Source organism: Mobula hypostoma, chromosome 8 (assembly GCF_963921235.1).
Source record: "Mobula hypostoma chromosome 8, sMobHyp1.1, whole genome shotgun sequence".
Lineage (NCBI taxonomy): Eukaryota > Metazoa > Chordata > Chondrichthyes > Myliobatiformes > Myliobatidae > Mobula > Mobula hypostoma.
In genome coordinates this window covers 41,599,791-41,613,156 of record NC_086104.1, presented here as the reverse complement: position 1 = coordinate 41,613,156, position 13,366 = coordinate 41,599,791, and the positions used below count along the sequence as shown (strand labels likewise).

Here is a 13,366-nt window from a genome sequence, read left to right as displayed (position 1 = left end):
GTGTTGCATTGAACTGCTGCTGCTAAGTTAACAAATTTCACGTCACATGCTGGTAATAATAAACCTGATTCTTAAATATACTAAACCACCCATCTACATTTTCATCCAGGTGATTTATGTACACTACAAACAGAACAGGTCCCAGCACAGATCCTTGCAGAACTCCTGTAATTACAGACCTCCAGTTCTAACAAGTCCCTTCAACCACTACCCTCTGTCTCTTCTCTGCACAAGCCAATTCTGAATCCAATCAGCCAATTTGCCATGGACCCCATGCATCTTAACCTTCTGGATTAGTTTCCCTTGAGGAACTTTGACAAATGCCATACTAAAATCCATGTAGACAACATCCACTGTCCTACCCTCATTAATGTCTCCCAACATCTTGTCAAAAAACTCAATCAAGATGGTAAGACATGACCTGCTTCACACACAGCCATTCTGGCTCTCCCTAATTAGACCATATATTCTGCCCCTAAGAACCTTCGCAAGCAATTTTCCTACAACTGACTTGAGACTCACCAGTCTATAGTTCCCAAGATTTTCCTCCATTCCCTTCTTAAATAGAAATTCATTCGTGACTTGCCAATCCTCCAGGACCTTGCCTAAAGAGGATATAAAGATACTGGTCAAGGACTCAAAAATCTTGTCTGTCTCTTTCAAAAACCTGGTGTAAATCCCATCAGGCCCTGGAGACATCCACATTAATGCTCATTCGGATGTCCAACACTTTCTCCTCCTTCACCTCTAAACACCCTAACACATTTATACACTCACCAGTGATCGCCTGGTCCTCCATATCCTTCTCCTTGATAAATACTGAAGCAAAGTACTCATTAAGTAACTCACTCACATTCTCTGCATCCAAGCAAATATTTCCCCCTTTATCTTTTAGTGGTCCTGCCCTCTCCTTAGTTATCCTCTTGCTCTTGATGTATGTATAGAATGCCTCCGGATTCACCTTCATTCTACTTGCCAAGGACTTTTCATGGCCCTTCCTGGCTTTCTTAATTTCCTTATTTAGCTCTTTTCTGAATTCTTTATACTCCTCATGTGCTTTGTTTGATCCTAACTTCCGAAGCTTTACATACTTTTCCTTTTTCTTCTTGACCTCTCTGGATATCTTTCTATCCCTGTCCTACCTTTTAAGGGGAACACACCTTTCCTATCCTCTGTGCAATTGGTCTCTAAACACCCTTCACATGTCCAATGTAAACTTGCCAGAGAAAAAATCTTCCCAATTAAAGCTTCTTAGTCCCTGCCTAATACCCTCGTAATCTGCCCTAGTCCAATTTAAAACTCTCCCAAAAGGACCATACCTATCCTTATTTAAAAGTTAAGGAGTTGTGGTCACTGTTCCCTAGCTGCTCACCCACCGGAAGGTCAGTCACCTGGCCAGGCTCATTACCCAACACCAGGTCCAGTACAACCGTTTCCTTTCATTGGACAGTCTATATACTGATTTCAGAAACCCTCTTGGATACACTTATCAAAATCTGACCCATCTAAACCCCTTGCCCTGAGAAGGTTCCAGTTTAAATTGGTGAAGTTGAAATCTCCCATGACAACAACCCTATTATTTATACACATTTCCTTAATCTGATTACATATCCGTTCTTCAATGTCCCGCTATTTGGGAGTCTGTAGTACAATCCCATCAATGTATGATTGCGCCCTTTCGATTCCTGAGTTCTACCTAAATAGATTCAATGTCTGAACCCTCCACCTTGAGTGTAGATGTAATTTTGTCCACGCAACCTCCCCCACAATAACTTTTACCTCCTTCTCTATCTTTCTAAAACTTTGATAACCTGGTACATTCATCACCCATTCCTGCCCCTCTCAGCCAAGTTTCAGTAATGGTCACAACATTGTAGTTCCATGTACTGATCCATGCTCTAAGTTCATCACCTTTACCCATAAGACTTCTAACATTCAAATATAGACATTTCAAACTATCCGACCCATCAAAACCGTTATTTCGATTTTGCCTTTCAATATTTTCTCTGACATCTTCCTTCTGGTCCAGTTCTTCCTGTACTAATCTAATGCTCAGTTCCCAGCCCTCTGCAAAACTAATTTAAACTCTCCTGTGTAGCATTAACAAACCTCCTGGCCAGGATATTAGTTCCTCTCCAGTTCAGGTACAACTCATCCCTCTTGTACAGGTCACCCTTCCTCAGAAAAGGTTCCATTGATTCAAGAACATGAGACCCTGTCCCCTGCATCATCTCCTCAGCCACTCATTCATCTGTGCTGTCCCTCTTTCCTACCTGCACCAGCCTGTGGCACAAGGAGTAATCTGGAGATTACTACCTTGGAAGTCCATCTCTTCAGCCTCTTTCCTAACTCTAATCATTTCGCAGGACCTCTTTCCCTTTTCTTCCTGTGTCATTGGTGCCAATATGCACCACTACCTCTGGCTGTTCATCCTTCCCCTTGAGAATACCATTACATCCTGACCCTAGCACTTGGGAGGCACACACCATCCTGGTGTCTCTTTTGCGGCCACAGAATCTCGTTTCTATCCCCCTAACTATTGAGTCTCCTATAACCACCATACTGCCTGATATTATCATTCCCTGTTGAGCCTCAGCCCTGGTCACAGTGCCACCAGTCTGGCTGCTGCTGCCAGGCACCGATGGGTCTTCACCCCCTCCCCCATCCAGCCCCCAGCAGTATCCAAAGGACTTGTTGCTGAGGAAATGGTCACAGGGGAACCCTGTACTGAATTCCTAATCCACTTACCTCTCCTTCCAAGCAGGCCGTTTGACCCATTAAATTCCTTCAGCGTTTGTTTTATGCTCCAAAATAAAACAGATTTGCCAGAAGCTGTCCCTATCAAGATTTATATTTTAAACATTATGTACTTTTATATGATACCTAGAATTCAATACAGTACAATTGCAAAGAAAGGGAATACTAGCGTTAAACTTTCAGTCATAGAAAGATTGTAGAAGCAAAACAAAACTTAAGTATGCTGCCAGTTGAGTGCCTACTGTCAGTTCTCACTGGAAAATTTTAAAAGCTGAAACTGCAGTTTAGTCATAAAAAATTATGCCTGATGTACATCAAATGAAAACCCTGTCAGATATACTCAGAAACAAATCAAATGATTTCAAGATGTTGGAATAAAACAGAAAATGCATGTAATAGTTAGATCAGGCATTATCTGTTGTTTTATACTGCATGCCCTCTATTATTAAAGGTAATAATCCCTTTCCTTCTCAACTTGCCCTGAAATCTTTTATGTATGTAAACCTGCAGATTTTTGTTTATCATTACCCTTAACATTGTATTATATATTGCTTCTCTTTCAATCAGCCACGTGATCAGCTAATCACATGGCCACAACTCCATGCATAAAATCATGCAGGCGTGGTCAAGAGGTTCCGTTGTTATTCAGGCCAAATATTACAACGGACAAGAAATGTGATCTAAGTGACTTTGACCATGGAATGATTGTCGGTGCTAGATAGGTGGTTTGAGTATCTCAGATGCTGCTGATCTGGGATTTTCACACACGATCTCTAGAGTTTACAGAGGATGGTACAAAAAACAACAAACATCCAGTGAGCAGCAGTTCTCTGGCAAAAACATCTTATTATTGAGGGTGGTCAAAGAAGAATGGCCATACTGGTTCAAGCTGACAGGAAGGTGACATTAACTCAAATAACCACGGTTTACAACAGTGATGTGCAGAAGAGTATCTCTGAGCACATGACACGTCGAGCCTTGAAGGCTACAGCAACAGTAGACCACACCGGGTTCTGAAGGTGTATCTAATAAAGTGGTCACTGAATGTATATTTGGTAGTAACAGGAGATTTGTCCATGATGGGATTTAACAGCGTTAAGCAAAGTAGCAAGTGTTGACTATGTTTGTAGAATTGAACTAGTGTGTGTAAAAGAAAAGTACATAACATGTCTAGATAATTCTGTAATACAGGTATTATACATACAAAATGCTATTTGTATTGAAGAAAGGACAGAACAGTATTGTACAGGAAAAGACCCTTCAGCCCACAATGTCTGTGCCGATCACGTTGCCAGATTTGACAGAAGTATCTGCCTCTACATAGTCCTTATCCCTCAATTCCCCGCACATTCAATGTCTGTCTTAAATGTCTCAAAATCCATTATCATGCCTGCTTCCCCCACCACCTCTAGCATGTTCTAGGCCCTACCACTCTCTAAACTTACCCTGCACAAGTCCTTTCAACTTTCCCCCTGTTACCTTAAAGCTACGTGCTCTAGCATTTGACATTTCTACCCTGTGGGAGAAGACTCCAACTACTCTATTTATGCTTCCCATAGTTTTATAAATCTCTATTGTGTCTCCCCTCAGTCTCCAAAACTCCAGAGAACACAATCTAAGTTTGTCTAACCACTCTTGCATCCACGCCACAGCCTCCAGATCCTTTGAGTAATGAAATAACCAGAACTGCACACAGTACTCCAAATGTGTCCTTACAAAAGTTTTCTACAGCTTCATTCCTGACTGTCATACTTCTTGCTCTGACTGACGAAAGCAAGATGGCATACACTTTCAGAATCAGAATCAGGCTTATTATCACCGGCATGTGTTGTGAAATTTGGTACCTTAGCAACAGCACTTCAGTGCAATACATAATATAGAAAGCAAAATAAATAAATAAATAAATTGCAGTATACGTATATTGAATAGATTAAAAATAGTGCCAAAACAGAAATAATATATTTAAAAAGTGAGGTAGTGTTCAAAGATTAAATGTCCATTTAAAAATCGGATGGCAGAGGGGAAGAAGCTGTTCCTGAATCGCTGAGTGTGTGCCTTCAAGGCTTCTGTACCTCCTACCTGATGGTAACAGTGAGAAAAGGCATAGCTTGCTTTTTTCTGTTATCTATGGATTTGACCAACTTCTAGATAGGGAATAAAAACAGAAAATTCTAGAAAAACACAATAGGCCAGATCAATTGTTTTTGCAGGTGTTGAATTAACTTTGCAGGTCAGAGATTTTTCATTAGAATCTTAAACCAGTTCATAGTTTCATAGTTTCATAGATACCTCAGCAAGATGGGGAGGAGAAGATGGCAGCACGAAATGATATCATATTTGTTAAGTAGGTACCGTGCACAATCCTGATTTGATGGAGACAGATGCGAGAAGCACGGAGGAACATCTGGAGAAACTTCTGAAATGCCTGCTTTGCTTCTGTTGCTACTGTCTGATCGAGAATCTCCAGAGGGGAAGGCCGCAAATCCTCAGCTTTGCCTATTAACTGTTGCTGGGGTCGGGGTCGAAGCGCTCAGCAGAGATGGTGCTCTGTCCTCTGTGTCGGAGGCTCAAAGTTTTCGGACGGACTCAAGAGTCGGCTGTGGACGGGTGCTTCCAGGGTGCTGCATCGGCAAGTTTACGGCGCTGGAGGTTCGGGGCAGGAAGAGAGTTTCTCTTCCTTCTACTGTCTGTGTGAGATGATGGGACTTTGGAGAGACTTTGAGACTTTTTTTTTACCATGCCATGGTCTGTTCTTTATCAAATTACGGTATTGCTTTGCAATGTTGTAACTATATGTTATAATTATGTGGTTTTTGTCAGTTTTTTTTTAGCCTTGGTTTGTCTTGTGTTTCTGTGATATCATTCTGGAGGAACATTGTATCATTTCTTAATGCATGCATTACTAAATGACAATAAGAGAAGACTGCGTGTCCTCATAATCTAATCTAATCTAAGAGATGCAGGTCAAAGTTGCAAGACATTAAAAAGGAAAAATAGTATAAAACAGTATGTTACCATAATGCACCAGAAGCTAAATATGATCTTTGTCACTCTGTATCACTAATGTCACAACTTTAACTATAACACAATGGAAGATGCACAAAGATCTATTAATATAATTTTTACCATTCTTCATTGGTACAGATTGTGTTCAGAAAGATCAGTGATGTGAAGCGTGAAGAAGAAGAAAGGATGAGGAGAAAGAATGAGGCACCCTTAAACCTACCTCCTGATCATCCAGTCCGCAGACTTTTCCAAAGGTTTAGACAGCAGAAAGAAGCACGCTTGGCAGCAGAGCGATTAAAAGAAGCTGAGGATGTGGAGAAAGGTCCTTCACAATTACAAAGCCCTGTGATGGACGTAGCAGCAACAACCAGTGTAGTTACAGTTACAGAAAGTCCTGCAACTCCAATCCCTTCACAAGTGGTAAGAGCGTCAACAGAGACATCAGACCAAGATAAGTTGCAAGCTCCAACATCTGAGCAATTTGCAACTGCAAGGCAATCTGGTGAGTCCACTAAGCGCAAGGATTCGTCAAAGTATAAAGACTCTGCTTCCAAAGCAGAAGACTGGAATAAAGTGTCCAAGGCAGAATCCATGGAAACTTTGCCAGAACGAACTAAAGCACATGAAGAGATGTCTCTGAGAAAAACAGACTCATTTGACAGTGGCATCACAAAGAGTGATTTGAGATTAGACAATGCAGGGGAAACACGGAGCCCTCAGGACAGAAGCCCTGTGCTTACAGAGGCAAAGCATACTTTTTGTCCAATTCCTGAACAAACTCTTCAAGCCACCATACTGGAAGTAAAGAATGAGCTGAAACAAGATATCAAATCACTTAATAACAAGATCACTAACATTGAAAAACAACTTTCAGAAATACTGAGAATATTAAATGCAAGGTCCACACATTCACCACAGGAAGTATTTGAAATATCGAGACCAACAACCCCAGAGTCTGAGAAGGAAGATCAGCAGTTCTAACTGAAACGGTCTTTACATTAATACAAAATAAATTACAATGAGAAAATACAGGTGAAAATTTACTTTGCTTGACAATGGAATGGTGGGGTGTAATCTTGTTTATTCATGACTTTCCTGGGAAGCATACATAAAAAGGTGTATGATTGCCACATTTACAGAATGAAGACTAAAAATACTACAGATTTTGCCGATTTGCTGGTGAATATATGATGATCAGTTTAAAAGTGATGAAATTATGAATACACAATCTAAAATATCTTTGACATGCTGGCTTTTTACATCTTATCACAAAAGGTAACTGCCACACTTTTTTGGATAATTAATTTGGGTAACGCAGGATTCTTTGTTCTATGTGATTCAGCCTATTTCACAGGTGTAAACAAAAAATGGTGATTTTTTACAAATCTGCACTATATTCTGTAGATTAATTATTTACCAAAGTTAAGTTTGTTTTTATGACCATAGAACATAATACTATTTAAGCTATTTGTACCTCATTGGCTTTAAAGAGCAAAAATTGCTCTTTGTGGCTTTACTCCAAACTCTAACTTTTGTTTTAAGCAGCTCAAATTGAAGTGTATTTTTAAAAAAAAACAAAAATTCAGTGTAAAAATTGTTTCCCGTCAGGATTGTTTATTTTACTGTTCTACTGTTTTTGTTTGCAGTTTTCTGACACCACAGCTGGAATTTTTCCTTCTGAAGCGACCAATTTATACCAGATGATTCCAAAGATGCAGGGGTTCTCCGGTATCTTATATCCTATGGCTATTCTTAATGTATGGTTCTTGGATAGTCAATACTCTTAAATATGGAGCTTCAGTACTGAGACCCCTTTATACTCATTGGGTATACTAAGAAATTTTATTCATCAGGGCAGTGAACCTTGGATAATTTTTCATTCTCCAGTAAAGATGCTGCAATAATTTGAAACATCTAAACAATTTCATAACGGATACTGGCAGATTAATGTCTGTAGCCCAAATTCTCGCATCAGTGTTACTAAACATGATAACCTTTACATTAAGCAGTTCATATCAAACTTTTATCTTAATGACTTATCCACCTCTGTCACTCTGTGGAACTAGACATTGTTATTGAAATACAAAAGGAATTATTATTATGAATTCATTGTTGAGGTCTTACGAGCAGTGGAAGAATTTATTAGATTATACAAGTTCGAAGAGACAAATCCTAAATATAAAGTTTCCCAAAAATAATCCTCAAACACCTCCACTAATTAAAGTAACTAATATAGTTACATACACTATCTTAAAAGTTGCCATGGAATCCAAATGTTTTTGCAGCATCCTGGATGATCCTGCTGACAGCAAAAATTAATTACAAAAGTACAAAAATTAAGTATCCTCTTGCACCATGAAGTTGAATGCAACAATTTAAAATTTAAGTGTTGATAATTTGCAAAAATGAGCTTGGAGAAATTATTCAATAAACAACTGATTTTCCCAAGAATCTACTGCAATGACTCGTATGCTGACCTGAATGTGCCGAAATAAGATATTCTTCAACAGTAAGGATTACAGAGCATCCTACACCTGAAAGACAAAATTGAAGCAGGCCTACATAATCCAATTTAGCGAGAAGGCTGATCCTAGAGTAAGAGGGAACAATAAAAAAAATTATAAAATAATTTTCTTTGAATGCTGCAAGTAATGAATCTAGTTTCAGTTTTGTTCATGATATTTAGAACTCTTTAAAATATTTATACTGTTCCAACTAAGGTAAATGGTGGTTCTGCACAATATTTAATTCTTCCCAGAGTATCGATAATAGATAATTTCAAATGAGTAGAATGTAGAAAGGGTGGTTGAACAGGATTGAATAGTATATGTAATAAAACTTCTAATTAAACTTGAACTTATGTTTACATTCGTCAAATAAAAGTTAAATTATCAAAAGATAGCAACTGAGATCATACCCAAGTCTTTGTTAAACTAATTGCATTTATTTCCAAGTAACTTTTCCACAATAATCTTTATTCTTTAGCTTAAGATAAATCAATAGATGCTACCATATTATATAATCGAGACTGCAAAGGAGGTATTTTAAAAACATGCTTTAATTATTACAGTGTATATTTTAATAGTTTAGCAGAGCACATTGCTTCAACTGCCTGACATTCTACATAAGAATTTTGATTTCCAAAGAACCTTATATTGCTTTTAAGTAGGCAGAAGAATGAATTGATACAAGTTTCTAATCATTCTGTTTTATTCTTGCTGCTGTAAACCTTTTTATTGTATTGCATCAGAAAAAGTGTACACATAGTAAATGAGCAATACACTGTCTGAATTTGTTTTAGCAGCATAAAATGCCTGGATATTCTCATAGGAAATTAATTACCTGATTTAAAGTCACATCAACAGATTAATATGTACAGAAGCAACAGGCTGTTAATAAGACACTGAAGATGTAAGAATATAAATGCTTTAACAATAAATGGCTCAAATTTTAGAATTGTGGGAGATATCTAAAGGACAAAACCTTCAACGTGACTGGGAAAAAGTCTAATACTTGTTCTCAAAGAAATTCTGTTTTCATTTAGTTTAATTTTTGCATGATCTGCATAACGCAGTAGGGTTAGAGCTTTGTTGGGATGTGCTTCACTTATTTTCTTTTCTAGTCAAAGAAGCACCAAATTACCTACAATATTGGTTTCAGTCCAACTATACACTTTTATCATTACTATAATTCTGCATATACAACCATGAGCATGACAAATGTACTGAAAAGTTTAGGAATTATTTTTGTGGTCAGCCAGGAAAGCTGCCTGTAGTGGCACATGTAACAGTTTTGCAACGTTATGCAGAATTTATGCACATCATATTTATTCCTATAATAAAATGGGACATGAAGCACAAATGTTTGATTTATAAAGATATGTAAACTTTATTTACAAAAATAAAGAATATTTTACTCATATAGAAGCTTTGTTTGTGCATAAATTATAAAATGTTGATAGTGCTCATGTTAAATGGCCCACGTTATCATTTTTTACACATTTGTTGTCATTTGCTTATGGTTAAAATTTGAAAAATTTTCTCTTTACCATGGTAATCTTCCTTAACAGTAATTTTACAGCAGTTAAAAAAACCTATTTCATTGACTGAAAATACTTTGTCATATCTTAAGTTGGAAAAAAGCACTACAAACTTGCAGATTTAATTGTTTCAGAATGGAGATCAGTTTATTGTAAAATATTCTAGCTGAACTAAAAGCCAGTAAGAGGTAGGTTTCATGTCACTGAACAATCATATCTCAATACTACCAAAAATTCAAGACTAATCAGCTTATCTTGAGTCATATTGTAATGCTGTTTCTTAGATTAAAGGCAATGCCTATATAAGTAAGAACAACTTTCTTTTGTGCAACACAAGTTTCTGCAGCACCAGTTGAAAGCAGTGCTTTGGGATGTTGGAAAATTTAAGGGCCAAGCATTTCTGAAAAAACAAGCACAAACATAACAGATGTCACATAGAGCAGGAGAGAGAAGGAAGAAGTAAAATGAATTGAAATGACAATCACCCTCTAGACCTCTTTAAAGTATTGACTATTCATTGCTCTTGGAATGATTTCTCAATGGGCATCTATAAAATTGTTTCCCCAAGTGTCATGTATAGGGGTAACCTTTGTTTTAAGTATTTTGAAATTGGAAACCTCTCCAAACAAGCAAAAGGGTATTTGTACTGAAATTTGAACTTCAAGTAATGCCCCCACCACCTGCTCCTTCACCATTTCCCACCCCCTTTTTCCTCTCCCACATTAGCTTCTTGCTCACCCATTGCCTGCCTCTTCCCCCTTTTCTTTCTTCCATGGCCTTCTGCAGACATCCCACCTCTCCCGGATATTAATAGTGGCTCCCTGATGCCCGCAAGTTATATACAATGTCACGGAAATCAATTTTTTGAGAGAGAGTGCAAGAGAGAAAGCAAAAGAGAAAGCGCGAGAGCGACCACGAGAGAGAGCGAGCAAGCAAACGAGACAAAGAGAGAGGGGGTGGGGGGGAGAGAGAGAGCGCGAGAGCAAGCAAGCGAGAGTGAGAGCGACCACGAGAGCGAGTGAGCGCGTGCCATGGGAGAGTGTTCCAAAAAAAGAAAATATAAATCGTACATCACCCCAGACTACCCTAAAGTGTACCCCTGCCTAATAGGGGTTAAAAATAATGACAGTGTTGCTCGCTGCACTGTTTGCAACAGTGACTTTTCAATTGCCCATGGTGGGTTAAGACTGTAAAAGACATGTTGAGGTGAGTTTAACAGGTGTCATTCATTCATTAGCATAGCTAACGTTATTTAATCTAGCTGGCTGGCTGCTAAGGAGCTACTCTATTGCAGACATCCCACCTCCCCCGGAAGTCTCCCACAAATTGATGATGCTACCTCCCTGAAATGAGTTTTTGCAGGGTGGGATGTCTGCCTTCTGTCTCTTTTACCAAGTTACTTCCCAGCTCTTTACTTCATCCCCTCCCCCTTCAGATTTCACCTATCACCTTGTGTTTCTCTCTCCCCTCCCCCCACCTTTAAAATCTACTCCTCAGTTTTTTTTCCAGTCTTGCCAAAGGGTTTCGGCCCGAAACGTCGACTGTAGATGATGCCTGGCCTGCTGAGTTCCTCCAGCATTTTGTGTGTGTTGCACAGCTAAACCTTGTTGGGATTTTACTTTTGTCAGTTTTTTTAATGAAATAATTAAAATTTATGGCATATCTTAGGGCAAGACAGCAGACTGGGACTTCCCTGGCCTACACATATAACATGATTAAATGCACAACTTGTATATAGATTAGAAACATGAGAAATTCGCTAGAGCTGGAAATCCAAAGCAACACACACAAAATGCTGAAGCAACTCAACAGGTCAGGCAGCATCCCTGAAAGTAAACAGAGAGTTAATGCTTTGGACAAGACCCTACTTCGGGGTTGAGAAGCGAGGGGAAAGATGCCAGAATAAAAAAGTGGGGGGATGGGAAGCAGGCTAGCTGGAAGGTGATAGGTGAAGCCAGGTGAGGGGGAAAGATCTTGGGCTGGAGAAGAAGGAATCTGATAGGACAGGAGAGTGGACCAAAGGAGAAAAAGAAGGGGGTGGAACCCAGGGAGAAGTAATAGGCAGGTGAGGGGAGGTTAAAGTTAGGGGGTGGGGTAGGGAAGGAGAAATTTGGTTACCGGAAGGAGAAATTGATATTCATGCCACCAGGTTGGAGGCTACCCAGATGAAATATAAGGTGTTGCTCCTCCACCCTGAGGGTGGCCTTGTCTTGGCCATGGATCGACACAATGGAATGGGATTTGAAATTAAAATCTTTGGCCACTGGGAAGTACTACTTGTGGTGGATGGTGTGGAGGTACTCAAAGAAGTGGTTCCCCGAATTTAACATTGTAGAGGAGGCCGCATCAGGAGCACTGGACTCAATATGACGACCCCAGCAGACTCACAGGGGAAGTGTTGCCACACCAGGAAGGACTACTTGGGGCTCTTAATGGAAGTAAGGGAGGAGGTGTATGGGCAGGTGTAGAACTTCAGTGCTTGCAGAGGTAAGTGTTGTGAGGTATATTAGTGAGGAGGGACAAATTGACAAGGGAAATGCAGAGGGAGTGAACCCTGTGGAAAACTGGGTGGGGGGGGAGGTAAAGATGTGTTTAGTGGTAGATGGAGGAAGTTGCAGAGGATGATGTGTTCGATGTGGAGGCTGATGGGGTAGTAGGTAAGGACAAAAGTAACTATCACTATTGAGGCAACGGGAAGATGTGAGCACAGAAAATACATATAGATTTCTTCATGAGTGTGGAAAGAAAGAGAAAATGCAAAATATGGTAATTGGGATAATCAAGACAAAAGAACCACCTAGTATCAGCAGTTTTGTTACACATATAAAGTACTGGGCCATAGCTTGGTGCCAGCAGCAAACTGCCTACGCTTGTTGCTGATATATATACACCAAGTGAAACTTATCTTTTTCCGATCTACTGGCATCAACTTGTTTCCCAAACTGTTCAGTCTATGATGATAAGGCTCCAATTTGCCAGTAGATGCAATTGAGCCACACTCAAGAATATAACTTTGACAAGCAGCTAGGACATGACGCTATGCTTTACCAGGTGGATACCCTTTGAGGACTTAAATACTTTGAGGATCAAAGTTTCTAGTATGTTTTTTCTTCCCTCTTTCTTTATCTATGAGTACATTGCTAGTATGGAGAGAATGGGTGCAAGTTAGAGATATGTTCTTTGTAGGAATCTCCAGTCTCTCTGATAACTAAATCTGCACCAAATGCATTAAGCTGCAACTCCTTAGTGACTTTTGTAAGGAACTGTAGCTGCAGCTAGATGACCTTTGACTCATATGGGAGAATGAGGAAATGATAGATAGGAGCTACAGGGTCACCCATAAGTTGCAGGAGGCACGTAGTTGAGTGATGTGAGGAAGAGAAGGGGTAGTCAGTACAGAGTACCCTTTGGTTGTTCATCTCAATAATAAGTACACTGCTTTGGACATTGTTGGAGTGGGGTATGACCCACCAGGGGGAAGCCGCAGTAACTGGGTCTTTGGCACTGAGTCTAGCTCTGTGGGTCAGAAGGAAAGGGGAGAGAGAAGGGGTGCAGGAGTGATAA

At 39.5% G+C, this 13,366-nt stretch overlaps 1 protein-coding gene across 1 annotated transcript in view; it reads left to right on the top strand.

Annotated features, from left to right (window-relative positions):
- Window positions 1–9,042, top strand: part of kcnh1a (potassium voltage-gated channel, subfamily H (eag-related), member 1a) — a 346,721-nt gene extending 337,679 nt beyond the window's left edge. The window contains exons 12-13 of the mRNA XM_063055717.1: window positions 5,902–7,038; window positions 7,410–9,042. Coding sequence (XP_062911787.1) covers window positions 5,902–6,744 — 843 coding nt within the window. The 3' untranslated portion in view covers window positions 6,745–7,038; window positions 7,410–9,042. The remainder of the gene's footprint in view (window positions 1–5,901; window positions 7,039–7,409) is intronic.
- Window positions 9,043–13,366: the final 4,324 nt, after the last annotated feature.